Source organism: Cucumis sativus, chromosome 4 (genome assembly GCF_000004075.3).
Source record: "Cucumis sativus cultivar 9930 chromosome 4, Cucumber_9930_V3, whole genome shotgun sequence".
Classification (NCBI taxonomy): Eukaryota; Viridiplantae; Streptophyta; class Magnoliopsida; order Cucurbitales; family Cucurbitaceae; genus Cucumis; species Cucumis sativus.
This window is the reverse complement of record NC_026658.2, coordinates 24,810,599-24,832,819: the sequence shown is the minus strand read 5'-3', so window position 1 is coordinate 24,832,819 and position 22,221 is coordinate 24,810,599. Positions and strand designations below refer to the sequence as shown.

The 22,221-nt window shown below is 33.5% G+C and overlaps 4 protein-coding genes across 5 annotated transcripts; all 4 read right to left on the bottom strand.

The window, feature by feature from the left end:
- Positions 1-597: 597 nt before the first annotated feature.
- Positions 598-1,056, bottom strand: LOC101211417 (basic leucine zipper 4). The gene has a single exon (XM_004141363.3). The coding sequence runs from the start codon at positions 1,054-1,056 to the stop codon at positions 598-600; it is 459 nt and encodes a 152-aa protein (XP_004141411.1).
- Positions 1,057-8,503: 7,447 nt separating this feature from the next.
- LOC101211166 (protein PHLOEM PROTEIN 2-LIKE A10) lies at positions 8,504-10,480 on the bottom strand. The gene has a single exon (XM_004141362.3). It carries the CDS (start codon positions 9,929-9,931, stop codon positions 8,663-8,665), a length of 1,269 nt encoding a protein of 422 aa, XP_004141410.1. The 5' UTR covers positions 9,932-10,480; the 3' UTR covers positions 8,504-8,662.
- A 1,283-nt stretch (positions 10,481-11,763) lies between these two features.
- LOC101202841 lies at positions 11,764-15,454 on the bottom strand. Of its 2 annotated transcripts, none has more exons than XM_031884294.1 (3): positions 14,800-15,454; positions 13,202-13,323; positions 11,764-12,962 (listed from the first exon to the last, which is right to left on the bottom strand). In XM_031884294.1, exons 1-3 carry the CDS (start codon positions 15,443-15,445, stop codon positions 12,447-12,449), a joined length of 1,284 nt encoding a protein of 427 aa, XP_031740154.1. In that variant the 5' UTR covers positions 15,446-15,454; the 3' UTR covers positions 11,764-12,446. The 2 variants fall into 2 exon arrangements, with proteins under 2 accessions (XP_031740154.1, XP_004141294.2); XM_004141246.3 differs by having other exon boundaries at positions 13,202-13,389; positions 14,800-15,453.
- Positions 15,455-18,051: 2,597 nt separating this feature from the next.
- LOC101223113 (U-box domain-containing protein 30) lies at positions 18,052-20,951 on the bottom strand. Its single transcript, XM_004141245.3, has 2 exons — positions 20,118-20,951; positions 18,052-19,976 (listed from the first exon to the last, which is right to left on the bottom strand). Exon 2 carries the CDS (start codon positions 19,911-19,913, stop codon positions 18,552-18,554), a length of 1,362 nt encoding a protein of 453 aa, XP_004141293.1. The 5' UTR covers positions 19,914-19,976; positions 20,118-20,951; the 3' UTR covers positions 18,052-18,551.
- Positions 20,952-22,221: the final 1,270 nt, after the last annotated feature.

Here is a 22,221-nt window from a genome sequence, read left to right as displayed (position 1 = left end):
TAATTGTTAATAAGTTAGGATATGTCGTCCATTATTTTGGCTATTAAGTAAGAGTATTATTTTCTATTTAAAGCATATTTGGATTGAGACATTCAAAATTTAGAAACCTCACATTTTCTTAAAAATAGAATGACGTCGTAAAAGAAAATATAGATTCAAATAAAAGGAATAATGCAAAAATATTTTATAAAAATAAAAGGAAAACAAAAACTAGATTTGAAGGTAATAATCTTTTTATTTACTCAATCATTAAAAAATATATTTAATACATAAGATAATATTATTACGAGGTAGAGTAACGTGAACATAATTCTAACCCCAACAAAGACTAAATATATGTCTTTAGATGTAATTGAAAATTGAAGGGAGAGAGGAATTAATTAATTAATTTGGATTAATAAGGTGAACAATATATATTACATTTCCATGTCACATATTATGTCACATGTTATATAGTTTGTTGATATCCCCAACAAAGACTAAATATATATATAACTTAACTAAAATGAAAATATCCTATTTTAATTAAAGCCAATAATTTTTATTATTGTTTCATTCTAATGACTTCCGTACGTAAAAAATTTTCCATGAAAATTTTTAAGAGAAATGATTGAATGATATTTGCATGCATGAATTCTCCTTCTCCTGCATGGGAACAGAAATCCGGTAAAGGTCCGATAGCCGTGCATGAAGTGCTACAAATTCCGACCACAGTCCTTCATTTTGTCTTCTTACCATATAACAACGGTTCACCACTAAATTCAGCTGCCTTTTCAGCTCCTGATTCTTCATCTTCAACCTGTCCGTTTGGATTGCTAGATTCTCCAAATGTCTCTTCTTCCTCAACCTCGACCGTCTAGCTGACTCTCGGTTTGATATCATTCGCTTTCTTCTTCTCTCTTCGTCGATCAAAGATATGGCTTGAAACGAGTCTTGTGAACCAGAGTTGGACCTGGCTGGATCTTCGAGTAGAGACCAAAGCTCTTGGATTTCGGCCGACGTGAACCCAGGTTCCGGCCTATGAAACTCAACGATTTCTCCTTCTGGATAGAACATTAGGAAAGAGAGAAGAAAATGAGTTGAAGCTCAAAAAAGGAAGGTTATAGAAGAGGAGAAAGAAAGGGAAAAGGGAAGGAAGGAAGAGGAGAAGTTGGGTATATAAAGAAGAGTAGGGGAGGCACCCTAGGACCCACGCAAAAGGGCAATAAAGGATATAAAATTTTCCTTTCCTATTTATATTTACGTTATTTCCATTTAATAAAGTTGTATCTCCCACAAAACTAAATACATTCATAGTGAATTACATAAATCTCTAGATCAATTTCTCTAAATTTTTTTATATATATATTTTGTGATTAACTTCTGTGATCTACTGCAGAAAAAAATACTTAATTTCAATTACATTTAATAAATAAACAAACCATACTAAAAATACACCAAAATCATAAAATAAAATGTATAAAAACTTTACATTCTTAGAAATTGTATACGCAACTCTTTGAAAAAGTAATTTATTGACTTTTTGGCAAGTATTTTAATTTAAAATAGTGCTAAAAAGTTGTAGTAGAATCTAGGAGCTCTCACATATGGCTGGTATAAAAGTTAGTGTATATATATTAATCTAATAATCCTTTTATTCAAAAAGTGTAGATGTAGAGACAGTGAAAGAAAAAAAAGCTACAAAGTTTATATAATAAAAATATGTTATAATTAATTAACTAATTAGTCGGTCGATTATATCTGGAAAAATTATATAAATAATTTTCCAAACAGCATTATTTACATATATATAATTATTCCGATTATCTCTTATCCTTCTTGGGTAACAAATAGGACCCATTAAATTAAAATTTTAAAAAACTAAAATAGAAAAAAAAAAAAAAAAAGTGGAAACCTTTAGAGGACGAACGCACATTTGTCCAAAAGAAAGGCAGAGCCGATTTGTTTATCTTCTTCTTTTTATTTATATGCTTGCTGGTGGAAAAAAGTGAGATATTATGTTTAGTAGTGGGGTCTGCAAATTTTTTTAAAAACATTTAGTTTAATTATTTTTTGGTTTTCTCATGTGTGAAAAGAAAAGAGAAAAAAAAAAAAACAAAGAAAAGAGAGAGAGTTAGAAGATGAGGTCTTAGCTTAACCACGAAGGATAGGATAAAACGACAGATTAGACAAAGAAAAAAAAAAGAAGAAGAAAGAAATGGGATTTTTTAAAAAAAGAAAAAAGGCAGTGGTGGTTCATATATATATATATATATATATCAAACAAGAAGTAAGTTTAATTAGGAATAAATTAGGCAAATATTGTGCCCATGATCGGCCTCAAACTCACATGCAAAAGTTCGGATGTTTAAGAATAATTGTTTTTGATATGATCAGGTGAGAGAGCTGATTTAATTAAGCTAAGTTATATAGTGATTAAAATGTAAAGCCAAACCAACCTACCCACAGTTTTAGTAGTTAAATGTCTGGAAGTATAGAGCTGACACACACAATAATTTTTAAAATATAAACTTGGGCAGTTTTTTTAGTTAAATTTTATGTTGGACGGTTGTATGAAGAATCATTTTTTCTTTTTTAGTGCTTTCCATTATTTATTATTATTAGTATTTGTTAGTAATACCGGGGACTCATATGTATAATTTTAAAATGCATATCTATGTGATGAGATGATAACGAGTGTGATTAATACGTAAGAGAAGGTTTATATAAAAAAGAAACAATATTCTATTATTATAGTGATATTTAGAAGAGTTGTTATTACTAATTCACGAGTACACTTAGCTGAAGCATTTTATTTAACTATATAGCTAAAAATGAGATCAATATGTATGTATTGTCAAAATGAGTGCGACTTAAAAGAATTGATATAACGTTCATATATAATAAAAGTTTTTTCATGACAAATATAGATTAAGTAATGAGTGACGTGTATCGAGAATTTCTTATAGTGGAAATAATGAGTGTAAACACAATATATACACTAATTTATTTGGGGTTCAATTTTTTTAAAGAAATGTATAAATATATATATATAGTGTGTGTGAGTAAATATGAGTGGAGGCAAACATGCATGCAGAGCCAAAGTTGGGGTTTGTGTTGTTTTTTAGGTGAAATACTTTGTAACAAAACCATTGCCTTTTCCCTTTTCCCTTCCCCCTTAGGTTATTATTATTATTATTTGGTTGTTGTTGTTTTGTTGTTCCTTCCTTTTTATTCAGTCGGCTTCATGTGCTAAAAAGCCTTTGTGTAAATAATATTGCAATTTTTGGATAAGGGTTTCTTTTATTATTTGAAGAATATTGGTTCTCAAACAAAAACAACATGCTTTCAACATTTTTGTATCTTAGTGCTAACTACGTTGCTATTGGACATGTTTATATACCAACAATAAATTTGTATTAATTTTAGGTTGTATGTACACACTCATCTCTTTCTAGACAGTGACAGATCCATAAATTTTATATAATCGAACATTGAACACTATATAAAAAACATATTAAAAATTGTTTAAAAAAATATCTCAACATTTCACTGATGTTCTAGTAGCATTTATTACATATGTAGCAATAAAAAAAGTTGAAAAAAGAAATAATAATACCTTTTTAGGAAGAAAAATTAAGCAAGAATCGAAGTCAAAACCTGGTGGTTTTGTTGGCGGCACAACCACAACACTAGAACTAGAATTTAGTTAAGATGAAACATTATTTAATGTATTGTAATTCACGCTTCCAAGTTAATATTAAAACCCAAAAACTGAGAATGTGAAGAGGGTACGTAACCCACCTAACACCTTAGTAAATTTGTCTCTGTTTGTAGATAGTTTTATTTATACAACAAAAATTTCTAAAATATTTATGAAAGAGAGATCATACAAAGAATGGTATATCACGTATTTATTTACGATAGGATAAACAATTAAATGAGTTGCATCACCCTTACATTTCATTTGTAATTATATCTTATTTTGAATAATTATAATAAATATCAATTTTATGAATAATAATTAAATATATTAATAATATTTTTAATAAAATTGTAAATGTAAAAAAAGTCTCTCTCGATAAACTATAATATTTGGTATATGTATCTTTTTGAAAAGCAGTTATATTTGCAAACATCTCTATCATTTTTGTAAAAGGAAAAATGGGCTTGAGTGTACGAGCAACCATTTAGGCCCAAATGGAATTGCAATGTCATCCATAAATATAAAATATTATAATATTAGATACTATTTTATTCCATTTTGATTCTCATTTGTCTAATTTTAGTCTCCATAAATATTAAATTGTTTATTTGTAGTAAATTTTAAAATTTATTTATTTAAAAGCCTTCTGTTATCTATACATTTTGAAAATATAAATACATCTTTTAAAAGTGTTTTCAAATATATTTACGAAATACAGTAAAATTATAAAATCTATCCTTAATAGAATTAATGCAAGTTATACTTTTTGTACATATTTTTACCAGTTTTATTATTTACAATAATTATACTTAATTTCTTTTTGCATGAAAATTAATATTGTTATTATTTAATCAATTTTTGTATAAGTTAATTTGGAGGGATTAAATTTAAGATGTTTTAAAAGTAAAATGAAACAAAACCAACTCAAAGCTATTATGAAAGACATTCAAGAGACAATTAGCTTTTCCATGATCGACTTAAAATGGCAAACTAAATAGTAAAAGAAGATCCATACAACTTATCGAACTATACATCAGTTGAGGCAAAGTCAAATGCCTTAACACATTCACATAGAAAATTAAGAAATAAATCAAAGGAACTGGTCTTTGTTCCAAAGTATTTTGTTAATTATCAATCACTTTAATTTCAACTTTAAACTAGATTGACTTTAGTCATTGAAATGTAATGGTTGTCATAACACAACATTGAAATGTAATGGTAGTCATTGAAATTTGGACTGGGTTTTGTTCATATATATATATATAGTTAAATAGAATAAACTTTTAACATTAAGAGTGAAAAATGCATACCAATTATTGTGTTATTGATATTGTTAAATTCAATAATATGAGAAACTGAAACGATTCAAACTTTTAATCATTTTGGTCGATGATGTTACATCAATCAAAGACGAGTATAATTTTGATTATGGTACATTCATATTTTTAGTTTGGTTAATTTATAAAATATGCAGACTTTCAAATGGTATGCGAACTTTTTTGTTGTTCTTTTATTATGTGATTGTCTGAAATTTAGCTGTTGATTGTCTCTTAATCACAAATTCAAATTCACATTTTGAGAAGACAACCAAAATTCAAAAAGCAAAGGGCAAAAGTGAAGGAAAAAGGGGAGAAATAAAAATTTAAAAAAAAAAACGTTATTTACATATTATGTTGTTTTTCCATGAAAATTATTGTGATTACTTAAATAATTTAATGTAAGATTAGTTAAAATTAGAGAGAGTGATAATGTGAACATTTGAAGGAAGAAGAAACAAAATTGGGAGTTAATTATAGATTATTTGATAATACCATTTTGCTTTTGCTTTGGATTCCCCGTTGGTTTTTTGTTGGGATAAAAGTAAAAGCCATCAACTTTATTTAATTAATGCATAACATTATGACTCTCATTTTTACGAGACATTATTTGAAATCATGATTCATGGCCCCATCCCCTCCTCAACCCTCTTTTTTTTCTTTTAATTTCTCTTTTGATGTATATATATTTTTTTTAAAAAAAAATATTGAAAAAGAAAACCCTCTGTTTTCATTTTTCTACATAGCTATCATATCCTAAACCCATATTCATTAATTGGAAGATAAAACTTTGAATTGTTAATCAAATTATTCATTGAGATTGAATTGAATTGAAGCAGTTTATTTTAGTTCTTGATTCATAGATTCTAAAAGCACTGAACAAATATTATAAGTAATTTGGTTGATTTCATCACCACAAAACTAAATTAAAAGAAGAAAAAAAAGTAGTAAAATATTTCAGATTCAGAAGCTCCTTTATATCACTTACCAAAGAGAAAGAGGAGCTTTTTCGATTTGAAATTGGATTATACAACATGAGAAGCAAGCAACTCATTAGATTGCATTTACTTCTTGCCTTTCCCAGCCCTCCTCCGCCCACCTGCAGTGCCCTCCTGTCGAAGATTTCCGTCGTTCGGAATCAAGGGGATGTCGTTCCCCTCATCGCCATCGTCCTCAGCCGTTGCAATACGAATACAAGAGCATCGTTCCAACGATCCAAAGAAAGCTGTGACAAAGCCATTGATGAGCCAAGTTGCCACCCCATCAAGCTTCCCACATGATGGAGAGCCATGGCTTGGTGAAGAAGTTCTAACTCTTGGCTCCATAGAATTTGATCTGATGGAGAAGAAGCTACTGCAAGTGGAAGTAATGGCAGCCATGAAAAAGGAAATTTTAAGCTCTTTCCTTAGCCGTGAGTCAGAAACAGAGAGAGAAAACACAGAGACAAAGTTATGAAAGCTCTAAACCTATAGCAGTTTATAAGTTCTAAAGAAGCATCTTCTATAGATCCTGTTTTAATAATTAAGGGTTGAATTTTTGAAGCATGCCCTTTCATACTGTTAAATTTACCGACAATGTGAGTATAAATTTTGTAAAAGACAGTGGAAGTTAAATCACTAAACAAAGATCTTTACAAAAGGAAATAAATAAATAAATAAAATAACAAAAGTTACTAACAAAGCGTGCAAAGAGCCAATCATGATTTGAATTTTGGGCCTTGTTAAAAAAATCATCAACAAACAATTACAAAGCCTTATTCAAAATCAGGGGCCATTTAAACAAAAAACAAAAACAAATTTGAAAGCAACTTATAAGATTATGCCATACTCTCCAATGGTCCTACGGGGCCTGCATGAATGTATTTGCCGCCGCTTATAGCTGGCAGCTGCCCTAGCATTCTTCCTTCTCACTTCAGCTTTTACTCTCTCTCTCTCTCTCTTCATAATTCAATCAAAATATGATGGAGATATGAACAATAATATCAGTCAAAATACCATAAATTTTCAAGAGATTGGAAAATGAAGCTAAAGTAATGCATATTCAACTTTAAAAAGTGAAGACAATGGGGTATTTCAATATATTTGAGGTTAGTAGGAGGAGAAACGTGGAGGCAGTTTCTAGGAGATAACGAGCAAAAGGAATCATAATCCATTGGTTGGCTTCTCTAGTACTAGAAGGCATGATTCTAAAGACCTACTTGACATAAACAAATGTTACAACAAAATGAAGGTAAAGGAAGTGCACATTAAAGATAAAAGAATGAGATGATTGTAATGATGAAACCCAAGTGTTAAAAATGCATATCATCATGGGGTTAATACCCTCCTCCTCACCTATAAGCAAACCTACTGAGTAAATAATCTCTTTAACAACGAGAATTCTATTAAACCCACTCTGGAAAAGCAATCTTATTTGCTCATGAAATGTCAATGTGGACTTACTGCTTACTTTCCAACCAGAAAGAAAGTGATTAATCGATTTTGTAGAGTAAATTGAGGAAGTTGAAGTAAATAGAAGTTCCAACTTTCCAGCAAAGCCTCCCACCCCACCCCACAGTATCCGTAAAAAATTCAGAACATCACAAAGGATACATCCAAGATGGTGCGCGCAAGCCTTGATTTATGAACATACCATTTAGTTTCTGAAAAAGATTTACCTTATGATCTGCAAAACAGTTCTGTGACAATGACTTGTGAGATCAGAAACGTGCCGATGACAACAAAATCTGTCCGATAGTGAAGAATGTTAATTAGTAACCCGAGTTTTTTGTAAGGACTTGCAAGTACTCTGTCATGTATCATGTATGGCTAAACATAAAGTTGGTAACCATATTCATCAGCCAGATGGCAAATGCAAGAATACGGTAGAATTGTAGAACATAATAATAAGGTAACTGAGGGAGTGGGGTGATGGGTGAAATCAATCCTGCGGAGTTATTATTTGAATCAATAGAACTTCTATAATTAGAATAGAAGAAACTATGTGTTGTGTACTGCTCAAAGGACAAAAGAGACTTGTACAGGTATTATGCGGAATAGAAATAAAAGTCACATGGAGCTTGCCTATATGCTAAAGTAGCTCATGCTAAGTTGAGAGAAACAGAGAAAAATATGCATCATTGAGAACTCAATGACCCTTGTGCTTGGTCATTCGTAATGGTAGATAGCAAATTTAAGACATTCTAATAAGAAAGACTAGAGAATCAAAGTTAAACTTATGGCATTTAATATTATTGGAACAAAGCAAACTAGCTAAGAAAGTGTTGCTTTGGTAAAATTGTCCCCCATAACAGACATGACCTTTAAAAACTATACAAACTAAATAAATCATCGACAGAAAAGATGCAAGTAATTTCATTGTCAGTAATTCGATGGCAATTGCTCCAACAAGAAGGTTTAGGCACACTGATTGCTTAATTCTCATATATTAGATGGAGCAACATATCTCAGAAAATTTAAGACACAATGCATCACACACAAACAAGAGAGAAATAGAGAGAAGATGGTAGAAATTACTTATGCATCAATATATGCATTTGTTTAAGAAGTATCATTATCATTAAACTTTGAATGATATTGGAGAAGTACAAAACCCTTCCCTAAATGCAACAATGGTATATACTTTCTAATCTAAGTGGCCTACACTACATCCGGCTCTTATATTATGCAGGAACCAGAAGTCTAGTGCCACCAAATACATGTAGGTATAATGCCAAACATATCGTGACAATAACAGAAGACTTTGCACAAAAGTATCTGATAACTTCCAATCCCCTACCCACAACTTCATCATGAACTGTATCAAGACTTCTCTTCAGACCATCCATTAGCTTCCACAAGAAATATTCGACAACAGATCTTGTTGTTTCAAAGGTCACCCTACCAGTTAAATCAAGCACAAACTTCCTATTTCTAGGAACTGCCAAAGTAGATGAAACGGTGTCAACCCATCCATTTTGAGTACCCTCAGTTGAGCTGGCCACAGCCATCTTCTTTGGATAGGTTCCTTCAGAAAATGGTACGTCTCCTATCTTTGACACTCCATTACAAGGTGAAACCGGACTCAAATTTGAAGTCGATCGCGAGCTTGTCAATACCTGATGAGATGATTTTACCAGAGTTTCCACAGCACCATTACAAACAGAAACAAGCATGTCCTTCACCTTGTCCTGATGGGTGGGATTGGTCAATCCACTAAACAGGTCATTGTACACATTAACATCCATTGTTTTATCAAGATACACACCAACTGCAGTGCTAACAAAAACTTGTATGCAATCTGCAATAACATTTTTGCATTTCTCATTGGAGGCCACAGTTACCCATCTGGGCACGTCTGGAAATTCAGATCCAGAATTGTCAATTTTCTGTGGATTCCCACTTGCATCAACTGATCCAGAGATCGAGTAATATCCCATGACCAAATTCCTTGCAAAACTTCCAACCACAACAGAAGCAAAACCAGTTCCATTAGTAGAAAATAGCTTCTCCACAACACCAGAAGAAAAGGTCGAATTTGTCGAATCCGCCTCAGAATTTTGTTCATTCTTTGTCACAGATTTATAACCTCTCATCATCCCAACCGCGAAAGCCTCAGTAACCTTTTCCAGAGACTCCGAAAACTCCCCAGACTTGGCAATTTTGGAAATTTGCTTCAAGCTGTTGGGAATCTGGTCAGAATCAGATTTCAGAAACTCCTTCAAGTCCTTAGAAATTACTCCAATAGCTTCAGAAGAATCAGCAACCATGTCAGCAACAGAAATCATGGCGCCAAAGAGTCTCATCAGTCTCTTCCTCTTCGTCTCCACAGAAGGCAAATGATAGACCTTGTAAGCACCATAACCAGAAACCCCCGTGAGAGCCAATAGAACAAGCCACTTCTTGTTTCTCTGAGAGAATCCCAAACCCCTTCTAACCAGTTCAAAATCCATAGCAAGACTCAAACAAACCCTAAATCCCAAATCAAACCGAACCCCAGATATGGAATGGAAAAATGGCGCAACAATGAACAAGGAAGGAGGAGAAAACTTGTTGGGTTTTCCCACTCGATGAATGGAAACAGAAGAAACCCAATAAATAAAACAGAATCGCAAACCTTTTCGGAGAAATTGTTGGAAATCAATGAAGATTAAGGGGTCAAAGGTGAAAGATATAACAAAATTTCTGAGAAAAGGTCATCAGGCGACAAGTGGGGAGAGACACAGAATAAGTGATGATGGATTGAATGAGCGTTGGAGTTCGGGATCCTCGTTACGATATACGAATATGATACGATTACAAAGGAATCTGGTTAAGAAAGAATAGAAATGAAAAGAAGAAAGAATGAATTGAAGGAGGAAGAGGAGTCCACGTTCGGGTCGGTTCTCCCATTCCTACACGGAAACAACGAAATCGCAGATGGGAATGAGATGACCAATCAGAAACAATTCAACTTCCCCACAAAACGAACCATTGGGATCTAAAATTATGGTTTTATTTTTTCATACTTTTTCACATTTTTAATACGTTCAAAATCCACCTAACTTATCTAAATCTCTTAACAACTTTTCAAATATTTACAATTAATTCTTTATTCATTCATTAATATGTATATATATTTTTTATAGATGTTCTTTGATCTCAATTTGTCAATACTTTTTAAAAATTGAATCACCATATTTCGATCAACATTTCCAACTTTTGTTATAAATTACGATAAATTACAAATTTTGGTTTAGAATATTGTGAAACATCTAAAAATGTTTTTTTTTTCTTTTACACTATTTATTTTTCTATCAATTTTTGCTCAAATTACTGTTGTAACATTCTTTTTGTTGTTGAAAAAGATATGGTAGAATTAACTTTATATGCATTTATCCAAAACTGAAGCTCACTTACATTTTTGTTGAAATTTGCATGTCTTACAAGTCTTATTCAAATGTCATTTTTGTAAAATTGTTTAGTAAAAATTGAATGTAGTGAAAAAGAATTGCAATAAATGTTTAAAGAAAAAAAAGAGTAAAAATTGTCCATTTTAATCTGATATGTTTTGAAGTAAGCTTGAAATCTGATATGTGTTGAAGTACTCACAAAATTAAGCTAACTAATTTGTTTTCTTTAGATAAATTATATAATTTAGGTTGTAATATAATCCAAAACTCATATTTAGATAGAACATTTTAGATTTAATTTGTAATACAAAATTCAATCGTTCTACGCTTTACGATTTTATATCATTTCACCTCAATTACTCACATTTTTCAAAATTTAATCATTACCAATAGGACTTTCATTGTAAAATCAGCCTTATAAAAAACGTCCAACTTCGATCAAATACGGTAGCAATGTGTTAAAGTGAATATAACCTTAACGGTAAGAAAGACGTGTAATTCCACCGTTGAGACCCAATATTTTGTTGATGAATTTCTAGGAAATGGTGAGGGTCATATCCTTTTCTTTCATCCACGTCATCAAGACCTTCGTTAACTGTTGAATTTGTGAGTGGCTGACAATAATTTTCCTTAAAGAAAACCCTTTTTTTCCCTATATTTTCCTCAAACTTTCCTCTCCTCCTCTGTCTTTCTTTTCTATTATCCTACAATTCTTTATCCTGTTTGTCTTCTTTCTCACACTCAACAACAAATCTCATCCAGAGTGATTGTGGTCAGTACGTTTCGGTTCAATTTCTGGTATCACTTTTAAACAAACAAACAAACAAACTAGCTAATATTCAAATATTAAAATAATTGACCAACTTGCCAATTCCATTCCTACGGCAACAGGATTGAAACAAAGCCCTATCTGCCAATATATGATAACTAAAGCTATATATCTTCACGAAGTATAGAGGTAAAAAGTACAGCAATGAAATCTTTTTTTTAAAGAAATGGTCCATTAAGGTCGTAAAGTAGGTACCTGTTATGGACGAGACAGAGACGTAACTTCCTCCCCTTCACTTCAAAATACAAATATAGAAATCCAACAGAACCTTCTTTCTCAATTGCCTTAGCTTATACCATTCGATGGCTCCTTTGGCTGTTTATAGCGCTTTCTTCTGTCAGACAGCTTCAAATGAATCTCCATTCCTGACAGGGGAAGATTTTTTAAGTATTTGGGAATGCCTGACAGACCAAAAAGGATGAGGACAATCATCACAGGTATGGTATGGTATGGAACAAAAAGAATCTTGTATCTTTTCCCTTTTTGTCTATTTACTGGTACATTCTTTACACAATCCCAAACTAGAAACCAAATAGAAACACATTATGAAGATACACTCTTTCAAATCAGAATGATCATTCGTATCATTTACAATTGCACCCAACCCACTAAAAGCAATTTCAGAATCGGTATCTGAAACCCAACAAGCTTGTCAGACTGACTTTGTAATTCTTTTAGCCTAATCAGCAAAACATACACAATCGGAAGCAACACCTTGAATTTTTAGTTCTTGTTGTTGAGCTTTCCCTATTCTTTTGAAGCAATCTTAAATTTAGCTGGCAGAACCATATCATCATCATCCAGATCGCTGAAAGAAATATCTTCTTCGTTCTCCAGAGGGAGAATGGTCCCATTACAACCACCTAACTCAGAGTCTTCCTCTAGCCAGTCATTATCTGACTCCTCCTCATAGTTCTGAACAATTAATTTTGAAGAAGACCCAACTGTCGACTTTTTATCCCCATTCTTAATTAGAGGTTTTTCAACAATAACAGATTTATCAATGAATTGTGTTTCAGAACTCTCCATTTGATATTTTTCTGTCTCATAATTGCTCGACACAGATGACATGCTTGGCTCAGATGTAAATGTCCAAGGCAACGTAGATCCAGAATGAGTATCATGGAATGCCATGGGACTATTGTCTTCCTGCAGCACATCTGAGCTGTCTTTCAATTCAAAAGTGTCTCTGTCACCCCAGTAAGACTCTGGCTTGGTCTGCTTTTGTAATTCCTGCATCCACATTGATCTTGCTGCTGCTACCTACAAGTTTTGAGGAATCCTAATTATACTGCAATCATAATTTCAATCAAAGGTATCGATTAATTCTAGATAAAACAGTCATTTTGGTACATGTTAACTACAACGGCCCATGGGACCTTAAATTAATAATTCGCACCACCACGCCAACCACGTAACAAAATAGAAAGTATAGTTCAACTATAGAGAGGTTCCATTGCAATGTTAGAAAAAAGAAAGAAAGAAAAGAAAGAGTAGTCAACCTGTGGAGTAGATAAAATCTCTGCATCATGCTTATTGAGTCTTGAATGCAGGAGCACAAAATAGACTTTCCAAAAGTAACTCTCACTCATATGGCAAGGACAGAGCTCAATTCTGAGAGCAGCTAATCTAGGAGCAAGATGTTCAATAGTGAAAGCATGCTCTTTTTGGGCATCAGACATTTCAAAATCTAAAAAAAAAAAAAAAAAAGAAGGGTCTAAAGAAGTAAATATACAGAGTTGAACAATGTGAAAAAACATCATAGAAACAGAAAGTCAAAGAACACCGAAGTCCAATTTTTTAATGAAAAGGTCCACATATAATCATATAATTGGATCACCAATATCATTTCTTTCTCATTCATCTTACACAGCCAGGAACAAGAGATGGAATTGTGATCGAATTCAGTATACAGTGTATTTTGCAGTACAAAATACTTGGTAATACTTGATCGTATAAGAAAGAAGTGCATATATTTGAACTATATATGATGTACAAAATTGCCTCTAATGAAATATGTGATATGCTTTTAGATTGATAAATGAAGTATAACCAACAAGTTCCCAGGTGTTGTAGTGGCGTAATTCTCTCCTTCATGCACAACATTTTGCTATCTTCACCTATGTGAATTCTACACTTCATACTAGTCATATACAAAGAAAGGTATTCCACATCACGTAAAGGATCCATGTACACTACAACCTACACATGGACATTCTCTAACAGGTGACAAATTGACTTATTGAATAGCAAAACTATCACTAAAACTCTCGAAGTTTTCACAAAGTGTAATTGAACTGAATAGGGGGTTTATCCTTCGTATCACAAAGTAAATGTATCGACACATTGAATGAATGATTTAGAAAACACATGAATGGAATAAGTGAATATACATGTCGTATAGCACCGAGACCACAATATTACAGCTTCTGACCACAGAAAGACCAAAAGGTAGGAAAAAGTATTTGACATCAAGAAGCAGAAAAAAGGAGATATAAAGGAATGATATAAAAGGGAGGTCCACAATTTCTAGATTACCCTGCACATGATCTTGCAGCTTTAAGTAAGCCCGTGTTATAATAAGTCAGGTGGCCAACAATACAAAAGCTGAGGCATGAACCAAAAGTACTATCCTCAAGCCCAAAAAATAAGTTAAATCTAAGAAGATTGATACCTGTCTATTGTATTAGGACGACCACAAAGACGCTAAATAAAGATACCAAATTTATTTTAAAAAATGGTCGCCTAATTAGGATACAGCTTTAAGCTTTTTGTGCTTATTGCGGAAATTTAACTGCGGCACCCAAAGTACCCCAAGATAAATTACTAGCAGCCCGGGAGCTGTAGATCCAAAAAGAATGGAACACTCGAATAGTCAATTGTCATTAAAGTCTCCATTTCACAAACATTTCCAGCATCAAGTAAGCATTTCATTAAAGATCGATGACGCTTAAGATCATTAGCAAACATTGAACAACCCTCGTCCTACACCCGATAAAAACGAATGAAATCAAGTTAAGATAACAGATTCTTCTTCGTGGGGAGTTCAATCAACAAGCTTCTAAAGAATCGGGTGGCAAAAATAGGAAAAGAAACATACCATCGTTGTCCTCCTCCTCATCAATTGGGAAATCAATCCAAGTCTCAGGGTGCATTGCAATGTTGGTGGCAAACGTCAGCACTTCATCAGTGATCCCAACAGCATCCCCCCAATCCACCGTCTCATAGCATTCCCCCTGTAAATTCCCTGATTTCGAAAACGCATCATAATTCGAACGCATCTTCAATACCTCAACCGGATCGGAGGGGTGGTCCTCGTATTCTTCGTCCTCTTCGTCCCCGGAGATGGAGGGATCAGAGTGATTAGACGGGTCGGAGGGCTTCCAATCGGGAGGGGCAGGTAGATCCCCATCAAGGCGGGGATGAGGCGGGGGCGGGGCAAGGAAAGAGGCGACACCCCAAAATTGGCGGGTTAGGGTTTGTTTGAATTCAGTCAAGTCGTCTTTGACACCGCGAGATAATGCTTCATCGTGGAGTTGGGATTGGGAATCCATGAGGTTGGGTGGAGAGGTAGAGGGAGAAGGAGGATCGGAGGGAATGGGGGAAACGGCGTCGTTGTGTTCGCCATCTTCGTCTTCAAGGCGAAGGGAGTTGGCAATGGAGCGAGCCAACCATGACATTGCATCCGATTCGGACGGTGAAGAAAGTGACTGTTTAAGACTTCCTCTCTTATTATGCCATTCCATACCCTTTCCTTTCTTACTTCACCCCTTCGTCTTTTAATTATTGTTATTATTATTCATGTTTTTTACCTTCTTTTTTTTTATTTTATTTTCTACCTTATAAAGAAGGACTATTTAATATGATATAAAGATTTTAATTGATAACACTCCTTCAAAATATATAAATTCAAATTGGATAAATTTAAGTTTATACCAACAGCTCACGTCAATTTTATACCTCTACTAATTTTCATTTTATTCTTTAAAAGACTATAGAAGGTGACATTAAATCCATTTTTTTCTATCTATATTTTTTGTTACTAAGAGAAACAAATAACCAAGGGATTCAAGACAGATAAAACAAATTGAGAGGCAGATTAAAACTACACATGGGCCATTAAAGATAGAAAAAACTAACTTAGAAGTGGTTGAGGGCAAGAAGATGGTTATTAGGTTATAATAGTTTTAATTTTCGAAGATATATCATTTTAATTTTGGTTATAATAGAACGAGTTGGAAACTAAATTATTTTAGTTTGAAAAGTAAAACTATTTACAGGACGAGCGAAATGCTGAAATGTGTGAACTTGGTTTGTGGCTCAAGTTATGACTGGGCCATCTTATCAACTCGGTCCAATCAAAACAAGACCGGCCCACATTTTCCTTTGATTTCACTGTTGTCCAGCCCAATCCATTCGAATTCAAAATATTCTTAAATTTTGGAAAAGTGTTTATTTATTTATTTATATTATTGTGATTAATGAGTAAGTTAGATTCAAATTAATAGGTGTATACTATTAGATCGAAAATATTTAGTATGAGTAAATAAAATGTGTAAGAAATTTAAAAGAAACTCATTAAATAAAAATTACTTTGGTAGAGTGATTTATTTTTCTTATATTTTTGGAGATACATTCATTTTTTTTTTTTTAATTTAAAGAGAAACCATTAATATAATAAGGACAAAAGAGTGGCCCCAAGTGATCCCTTGGAGGGAAGAGTAGTTAACTAAATGATAAATATGCATGGACTCTCTTGTCCTCATCCCTTCTTATAATTATTTAGATGATTCTTTTCATTAATAGTGTTAATACTTTTACGAACTTATTAAAAACACATTATTGTTTAGAAACTTAATATTAAAATAGTATTAGACCATACACCCCTCCTTACTAATCATCATCATCCCTTCAAAAGATAAAAGTTTATTAAATTTAGAGGATGATATAGTGCAGTTTTCCTTCACAAATATAAGAGACATGCTGAAATCCTAACATCAATCTTCATCAATTAAACAAAAAAGAAAGAGAGAAAAGGGTGTGGTTGTTTGTTTCAAAAATTTCATAGCAAATTCTGAAGTGATCATTTGGATTTGGGACAAAGAAGAGACCAACCAGAAGTGGGTGCCTATTTGATTGGTTGGAACACTCTCAAAAAAGAAAAAAAGAAAAAAGAAAAGAAAAGAGAAGAAATAGTGAGAGAGTTGTGTATAATAATATATTAATGTGCATATGATTTAATAATATTAACACCATGTCCATGTGCCCACACACCCATTTCAATAGCGACATCTCTTTATTTTTCTCCATTAATGTCATCTTTCAAATTTTTTCGAATCCCCCACCAAAATTTCCCATTTTCCTTTTTTTTTTCTTTTTCTTTTTTTTTTTGAAAATGGATTAATTTCATATGATATTCAAATAATTTGTATTGGGTTCTTCCTTTTTTCCCTTTTGAAAAATGGGAGAAAAGAGTTGACCGTGTGCACCCATTTGTGAGAACAAAAGGAGAGCCAAAAGGAACCCCACAATATCAAAACACTATACCCATCTACCCTCCACCCAATAATTACAATTCTTATTATTAACCCAACATCTAAAGTAAAACAGCTAAATATGCCATGAAAATAACCCTTTTCTTCTCGAACAAAAATAGTAAATACAATAATAAAAAATAAAAATGATGAAGGGAGAGTAATGGTGTTGACAGTAACTAGATTAAGACAACAAAATAATGTTTAATGTAAGATTAATAATATAATTGTTAGAGAAAGTTATGGAAAATAAATATGGAGAGATAATATAAGGGGGAAGTTTGGTGAAAAAGAAATGAATAATTGTGGGATAAAAGGGTTAGTGAAAGGAAATAAGTATTAAGAAGTAATGTAATAGAAAATATATTATGAAGAGGATCCTTATCCTCTTTTACCTTTTTCGATGGTAGACAGTTTCCGACCAATTTTCTGGCCATTCATGACCAATCATATCCAAACTCTCAATCAACCCTTTTTTTTTTCTCTCTCTCTCTCACACAAACATCAAAAAGCCTTTCAATCTTTGGGGGACCCTTTATCCCAATTGTACTTTATTTATTTATTTATTTGTTTCTTTCTTTCTTTACTTTAATTCTAAACCATAATCTTCTCATCTTACAACTAAACTCAATTAATTCCCAGCCTACGATTTTTATTTTTATTTTTACTTTAAAACAGAATAATGACCAAACACTGTTCCATTGTCCATGAAAATTGTTTCAACAAATGTAATCATTCTACTCCATCAACATCCTGATTCTGATTCATTTACTAATCAACACTTTAGAAGGCAGAGGGTAAAAGAAAGCAACCCAAACAAGGAAAAAAAAATAATATTGATCATAAATTGTTCTTCATCATCATCATACAAAGATTTGATTTGATTTGATAGGTCAACAAAAAAGCTCTACAAAAATTTACAATGGTGAGACTTCAAAACTCACCCCCCCTCCACTTTGATTGATTCATCCCCAGATGGAATAAGAAAGAAGGAGAAGGAGAAGGAGAAGAAAAAGAACCCTAAATGCAGGAAAAAACAGACTTTCATTCTTTCTTCAAAACTCAGGCTAACAAGAATCTTATCTTATCTTATCCACATAAGAATCTATTACTGAGAAGCCATGTTCTACTCTGTGCTTTTAGATTTTAATGGCCATTTTTGCTGATCAGGCTTATTCTTGAAAAATGTCAATGCCCACTGCTCCTTATGATAATTTTTTTGTTTTTCTTTTCTTCATCAACTGGAATGGAGCTCTATAGAGATGGTGGTTTCTGTATTCCAATTTGGCTGGTTTTTGCCTTTTTTTTCTTTTGTTCCTTATTGTATTGTTCTTGTAAGCTTACACTTGGATATGAAATGGGTTGCTGTGTAATTTAAGCTGCAGAGCTTTAGAAGCTCGGCAGAGCGTTGTTTAAGAACAGGGTTGCAACCACTCTGAATCACCAGAAGAAGCTTGGCTGCTAAGCCTGCTTCCACAGCTTGGGATGCACATTCTTCAGGGGCAAGTTTACAGACTGCCCATAGAATTGATAGGGCCAGCTGAGTGCAGCTCTCTGAGATTCTCATTAATAATTTGACTAAGTTTGGAATGGTGTTGGGGCAATCTTTCAACGCCACCCTCCCCTCTGAGAGAGATGAGAGTGAGTCCAATATGTGAAGGGCAATTTCCAAACATTCAGGGTCGAAATTCGGGAGAATTTCGATCAACTGAGGGATTGCTCCAATGCTCACTAATGAGTTCCTCACTGGTTCTTGGGAGCACAGAGCTTTTAGCAATCTTAATCCAGCGAGAACACCATTTTGGTGTTTCTTTTCTTTGATTAATCTCAACAATCCAACCAAGAGACTTAAACTTGAGACAGTGTCCGCTCCACAAACATCCCCATTGAGCAACGTTTCAATCAATCTGGTGCAGTTGATTTTGGTATCTGTGGATCCCTCGTTTAACATGTCCACCATTAATGAAATCTTAGCAGGTTGAACAAGGTTTCTCCTTGACTCGGCATCAAGATCCAAGTTCACCAAAATCCCAAGGGCTTCAGAGCCAACAGCGTGGGATGTGAAAGGACCCAACAAAGATGAAATCAAAGCAACACCACCATTTTCTTCCACAGTGTTCTTCGCCGAATTCAAAGCTACAACTTGGCGAAGATCCTTCAAAGCTCGGACTCTAGCTTGGCCCTTGACCTTCTTCAATGTATCTAAGAGCTCAAGAGCCCTCCCCTGCACATCCTCAGACCTCTTCTTCATAGCCAAATACTTCTGGGAAAACCAACTGTAAATGAGTTGGTGAAGAGTGTTATTGGGAGTGATTGAATCATCCCAAAGCTCTTGCATTGTGGTGGGACATGTGATATGGCCAAGTGAGAACCATTTCAAGATATTAGATCGTTCATAGGTCTGTCCTGTACAAAGGGTCACAGGATCTCGCATTGGCTCTAATGAGATTGGGCAAATAAACACCGAAGGAACCTCAATGTTCTCAAGCTCCTCCACTATCTCCTTCAGATCCAATTTCTCAGTCATTCCGCCCTCACTAATTAACCCACCGCCTCCACCGCCGCCACCGAGAATACCATCTTTCACGGCGGTTTCTACATCAAGAACTTGCCCACCACCACCTAAACCCAGCTCCGTATCGGCCTCTCTTCTCCGACCGGAAGGCTGGTACATCGGCATTTCCCAAAACCCTCAAAAGAAGAAATCAATCTCAAAAGCGAGAAGAAAATTTACCCCAAATCCCTGGAACAGGAAAAAAAAAAAAAAAACACGAACTATTGAATTCACTTTCAGCAACCCAAGATTCAATCATTCAAACACAATGACAGAAAAATACGTGCTAAAATTTCAAAAAAGAAAAGAAAAAGGAGGGTTCTCTCTTACTTTCTCGTTGTTCCACAATCTTTTCACCACACAGCAATCCTTCGGCTCATGTATCACAAGAAGCAGCAAAAATGCGGAATGGGGATATATCTTTTTCTTCCATGAACTGAACCCTTTCGTTAGTCAAAAGAAAGAACACCTTCTTCCTCTTCTTCACCATCGCCTCAATCATCATCAGTAGTAAACCATAAATAAACCTCAATTCCTTTTAAATCTCCAGAAAAAGAACCAAATCATCAAAAACCCACCAAAACAATAAGCAATCAAAAGCGATTCCATGAATGTAAATCACTCATACTTGAAAACAGTGAACTTTCCTCCCTCAAAAAAAAAAAAAATGTCAGAAGAAACTTTGGAGGATCTAAGACACGAAAGAATGGGAGGCACTGAGAAAGAGGAAAATTTAAAAAATAATAACAACAACAACAACAATAACAAAAATTAGAAGAGAAAAAAAAAAACAAAAACCGAGCCCTACTTCAACGAGTCTCTTCCATAATCTCTATTCTATGATTTGGATGAACGAAGAAAATCAGAATTCCATTCCAAACCCTCTTTTTCTTTTTCTCTTATTTTTCCTTCTCTAATTACCCATAAATTAGTCCAGATTTTTCTTTTTTACTGCCAGTTACTGGCTATAGCCCGTAGTATTACTGGAAGACACACGTGTAGCTGTACCTTTTCCCCTTCTTATCACCGTAATCGCCGGTTTCCTTTTTTTCTTTTCTCATAAAGTGTCTTCTTTAATTAATTCTTTTGTGGGGTTTCCTTTTTTCTTTTTTTTCTTCGTTGTGGCCATCTGGTCTGGGCTGGTCCCTGCGTTGGACTTGTGGATGGCTAGTCAAATGGTCAACCCGAAAACAAAAGAAGAAAAAAAAAAACCCATTGATGTTGCCCTCAAAATTATTGAATATATTACTCATTAAATAATTCCCACGAGACTCTATGTATATAATATATACATACAACGAGAAATGATTCTGTTATACTAAAAAAATAATAATAATAATAATAAATAAAGTTAAATAGATGCAGAGAGTCCACAGTAAGGCTACGGCCCTATTTTGTACTTTGGATTCAAAACATCATTATTATTTATTACTAGTCATGAGTCAAATGGTTTTGCCTTTTCCCATTTCCCATTTCCCCAACTTTAATTATTTTAATCAATTCAAATTTTAGTAATCTTACGGCAAAAGAGAAAAAATAATGGTAATGCAACGCAGTGCAGTGCGGGTGATTTAGAATAGTGTGAAGGTGACAGAGCCGCACGGTTCCCATGGTTACGTGTCAGTATTTTGTTGGCTGTGATGGAAGCAATTGCATGAGGGGACGCACTTATCATTAGAAGACTAGTCAAACTAAATTACCATTTACTTACACCTCATTTTCTTTCTTTCCCCCAAACCCCACTATTTAAATTGTCATTTTCTTAGTTTAATTTCAATGTATTTAATTTTAATTTCAATGGTTATGAGGAGATGCATTTATAAAAACTACTTTCCATTCATTTAATTTGATGTTAGTGTGTTGATATATGAACTTTTTTTTTTTTAACTTCTAAGTTATTGTAGTTTCTTATATATAATGTAAGGTGGGAAGGAAAGGGAGATGTTGATTTGTGTGTATTTGAATAAGATGCCCCTCGACATTCAAACTCCTAGGAATTCGAATCACGTGCCTTTCAAACACCCTTTTTGTAAGTTGTTTGTGAAATACCTCCAAATTTCAAATATAAAAATAATTCTTTCTCAAATTTTAGATTTTCAAATACTTTTCACCTCGTGTGCCTCCGTAATTGTTAGATGCCAAATGTTGGTGATAATGGTAAATTTGTAATGTGGAGAAGAACGTGTTTGGTAAGTGATGCTTAAGTCGAGAAGTGTGTTTCTTTAACAAGTGTGAGAGATTTAATATTAGAATAAACTTACTTTTGTAGAAGTCACAAATAATGTATCTATATGAATTATAACATAACAATATCTTTTATTCGTATTTCCTAGTCATATTAGGCCGTCTTTTTGTAGTATATGGGATATGGTTTTGCGTTTGACATACTCCATTCTTTAACTTTTGAGACTCGACTTCGATCTCATCCTTAGTT